The sequence below is a fragment of the Rhagoletis zephyria genome, unplaced genomic scaffold, assembly GCF_001687245.7.
Source record: "Rhagoletis zephyria isolate East Lansing unplaced genomic scaffold, Rhagoletis_zephyria_1.1 Rzeph_scaffold_11063, whole genome shotgun sequence".
NCBI lineage: Eukaryota > Metazoa > Arthropoda > Insecta > Diptera > Tephritidae > Rhagoletis > Rhagoletis zephyria.
In genome coordinates this window covers 16,339-19,905 of record NW_016168140.1, presented here as the reverse complement: position 1 = coordinate 19,905, position 3,567 = coordinate 16,339, and the positions used below count along the sequence as shown (strand labels likewise).

The 3,567-nt window shown below is 35.0% G+C and overlaps 1 protein-coding gene across 1 annotated transcript; it reads right to left on the bottom strand.

Annotated features, from left to right (window-relative positions):
• Positions 1–4: 4 nt before the first annotated feature.
• LOC108376832 (odorant receptor 67c-like) lies at positions 5–1,534 on the bottom strand (the record flags this gene model as incomplete). The annotated part of the gene is made up of 4 exons (XM_017633070.1): positions 741–1,534; positions 360–561; positions 138–293; positions 5–64 (listed from the first exon to the last, which is right to left on the bottom strand). Coding segments are annotated over exons 1-4 (1,212 nt in total), but the record flags the coding sequence as incomplete, so codon positions are not given.
• Between the last annotated feature and the right edge of the window lie 2,033 nt (positions 1,535–3,567).

Genomic DNA, 3,567 nt, shown 5'->3' with positions numbered 1-3,567 from the left:
ATCAAACCTCTTCAACCAAACTAGTCTGCAGGAGAGTGAAGAATTGATACGAAGTGGTACAGAGCTGTTTTGAACAAAAAATTTCATATTATTTATTAAAAGCATATGTAAGTGTTAATATGTATCTCCACCCATACCGATTTGAAGCTATCCATTGAGATCTCAAAGAATTGAAAAGCCGTCAAATGTGCATAACGCTGAGCGCGTGCTATGGGCAGTACCAACATACGCATATATTTGTAGTTTGCTTTGTACCAGGCATGATTGTAAAATGCATCACTTATGCCAGAACTCTGTGGAAAGATAAGTAATTTTTAGTGAAGAGTGAATATTTTCGTTTAAAAAACTTTTCGCTTTACCAAATCAATGAGATTGTTGCCAAAGTAGGAGATGAAGTAAACGTGCACCATAGTTGCGATGAGAAAAGCTAGAAATTTTACAACGCTTAAGAATTCTGTGCCGGCAACCAGTTGCAGTCCAATGAGACAAAGTACCACACAGGTGCCCATATAGTTCAGAAGAATGGACAGACTAAAGGTGGAGTCTATGCGCTCGGCGTAGCTGAAATTATAGGAAAAGTAGGTATAAGCAAAGTATTTGATCCCAAAGGAAGAAGGCAAACTGGTAGTTATGACATTAAATAATGAATCTGAAGATCTCTTCTCATTTTATTAAAAGAAAAAAGTTTAAGCATCTCCAAGTAATTTCATTTTAAATTTCGTCAACCTCAAACCACTCACTCCAATATCTCATGATGATACCCCAGCAAAGGCCCCAGTTCTTTTATATCCTCGTCTGTACCACTTGGCTGAAATTGCTCAATATGTCTACCCAAATAATCGAAATGCATATTGACCAAGTGTACGAGAGTAATGAGTAGTAAATCGCCACCCAAAAATAAATAGGACATGTAATATGAACCAAAGCATTGTAGTGTATACGAAAATAAGTAAGGAATGGGTTTCTCCTCATTATAAAAATACCACATCATGAAGGGAAACCTATAATTGAATCCCTGCTCCTTATCCTCCCGCCATAAGTACTCCACAGCCGATGAGGCGATTGGATGCAAATTGAAGAGAGTTGTCGTACCGAGATGCCAGAGTGTCAAATATTTGTTGTAGGCAGTTATTTTCTTATAATAAGGCAGCAATCGATAGGCATGACGTTGCTCTCTCGTCTTCGGATGCCTTGCCATTAAGCCTTTGATTATGAATTCCAGTTCATGACGACCGAGCCACAATGTGCCACCTTTCATCAAAGAATTGAGTCCAAATCCCCAATAGATGGTGAGCGCAGTGTAATCTAAAGCACTCTCCAAGCGATCGTAGATGAGGAAGAGTATCATGCTAGAGAAATTGAATGTCACAATCGTACTGAAGGTGCGAAGAAATATCTTCTGTCGTCGGGATGGTGGCTCATCTGGTGTCCATTTGAATAGTTTTTCACCATTGAGACTTATCAGAAAGAGTGGTATCTTCACGAAATCTTTTACGGTAGCTGCCGGTTCAGTGGCCTCCGAAGATGCAGACATTATCAAGCACTAGCACGAAATTAATAAATTCGAATTTAAATAGTTTTAGTGGACGACTGTTTCAGAGTTAAAGACGTGCGTCGTTTTATATGTGAATAGTAACAAAGGCAGTGCGCATGGGCGGCATTTGAAACGGGGATACCAAACGGTTAGAAAAATGTTAAAATAATTAAAAAATTTAATTTAATTTCGCCAACTCCGCCATTGTACTCGTAAAAACTAGTTGCATTGTTCAATCTTGAGTATAATTAATTTCCCAGCTTTACACAAATAGCCAGAGTCGGAGAGCTTGAAGTTCACACCCCCCATTACACAATTTTCATACTACTACTCTGAAATTAAGCATGTATGTAAATATGCAAAAACTTTAATATAGTAGTAGTTGAAAAAATTGGAATAATTTCACATTGCATGGAAACTGCAACAGTTGTTTGTTTGCAAACAATTATTTCACAAATGTATGGCAAATTAAGTAATTATACTCATAATGTAAGAAATTAAAATTAGAAGAATTTATAAAGCATTAAAAAAAACAGATCCTGAGAAATGTAACTAGTGCAATGCGCAGATACTTCCAGCAAAGCACGCTTTTATATCAACGCACCGCTTCACTTGAATAGGCACACATTCTTTCCTCTGATCGGCGCTTATATCTGGGCTTGTGGGCAACGTAGAAGTTTCCTTTGTAGAATAATCAATTTTAAAGAAAAGTGGTGAAAATGAAGAAAACACCTTTGTTAGTTCGAATTTTATTCCATGTTTTATCAAGCTACATGAAATTTATGTTTATTATTTTGATTCACTTTGAAATCGATTCCAGATTAGGGAAGTACAGATTAGGGATGTTAATTTTTCGGGTTTTTCCGATTCCGGGCTTTTCGGGAAGGCGTTGTCACAATCCCGCGATCTCGGGATTAGTCCTGGGACTGAGATATTCTTTACTTTTCAACAACTTGAATCGAAAAACTTGCTTCCATATTGTTAGAGAAGCTGTCCTACAATGAAATAAATAATAATAAATGGGTTTGAAACCTACTTTTTTATTTTAACTGGCATTTTTATTTTTTCTCTCTGACCGCAGGATTTATTTTGAAAGACTTTGTAATTTCAAAGATATGATTAATTTAAAAAATTAAAAAAAAATCTGACAAAGTTAGTAGAATGAAACTAGAGGATGTTATCGTGTTTATATAGGCGNGCATTTTTATTTTTTCTCTCTGACCGCAGGATTTATTTTGAAAGACTTTGTAATTTCAAAGATATGATTAATTTAAAAAATTAAAAAAAAATCTGACAAAGTTAGTAGAATGAAACTAGAGGATGTTATCGTGTTTATATAGGCGCTTAACATATAATTTTTTCAAAAACAAATATTGCGAAATTTCAAGGATAAAATTTTAAAATTACATTTTCAATATTTACCAGCCCTTCTGTACCAGAAACTTGAATCTGTTTAAATACTACAGGATTTCCTCATTAATTTTGTACCCATACTTCTTCTCTAAGCACATTTAATATTAATTATTAAATAAAAAAGGCATATAGCCAATACTAGTCAAGAAAAGGATGCCGGGATTAACATTCCTAGTCCAGATATAAGCTCACATCAGATGAAAAAATTTGTACCTATTCAAGTTAAGCGGGGTGTATATGTATGAAAAAATAATTTGCTCAAATATATGTATTAGGGTGCTAGTGGGGAATTTTCATTAATTATTGAACTAAATTGTGATAATTGTTGATCAACTGCAAAGCCCAATATCTCAAGAAATATCGATATTAGAGATTTGGTTACCTGCAAATTTTTTTCTAGGAAATTGCATGACCTAAGTTACAAGTTTGTGATTTCCAATTTTTCGGCACTTCTTATTATTTTCGAGATAGGGGAAAAAAAGGGAATCTCATGAAAATATTGGGTTTAGTGACTCGCTGGTGAGAGCTTAAGTTACGCTGCAATGGACACTTTTGTAGAACGTTCAATTCTGAAAAAAATCCATCACTAACCATGATTAGACCATAAAATGCTTCTGAGC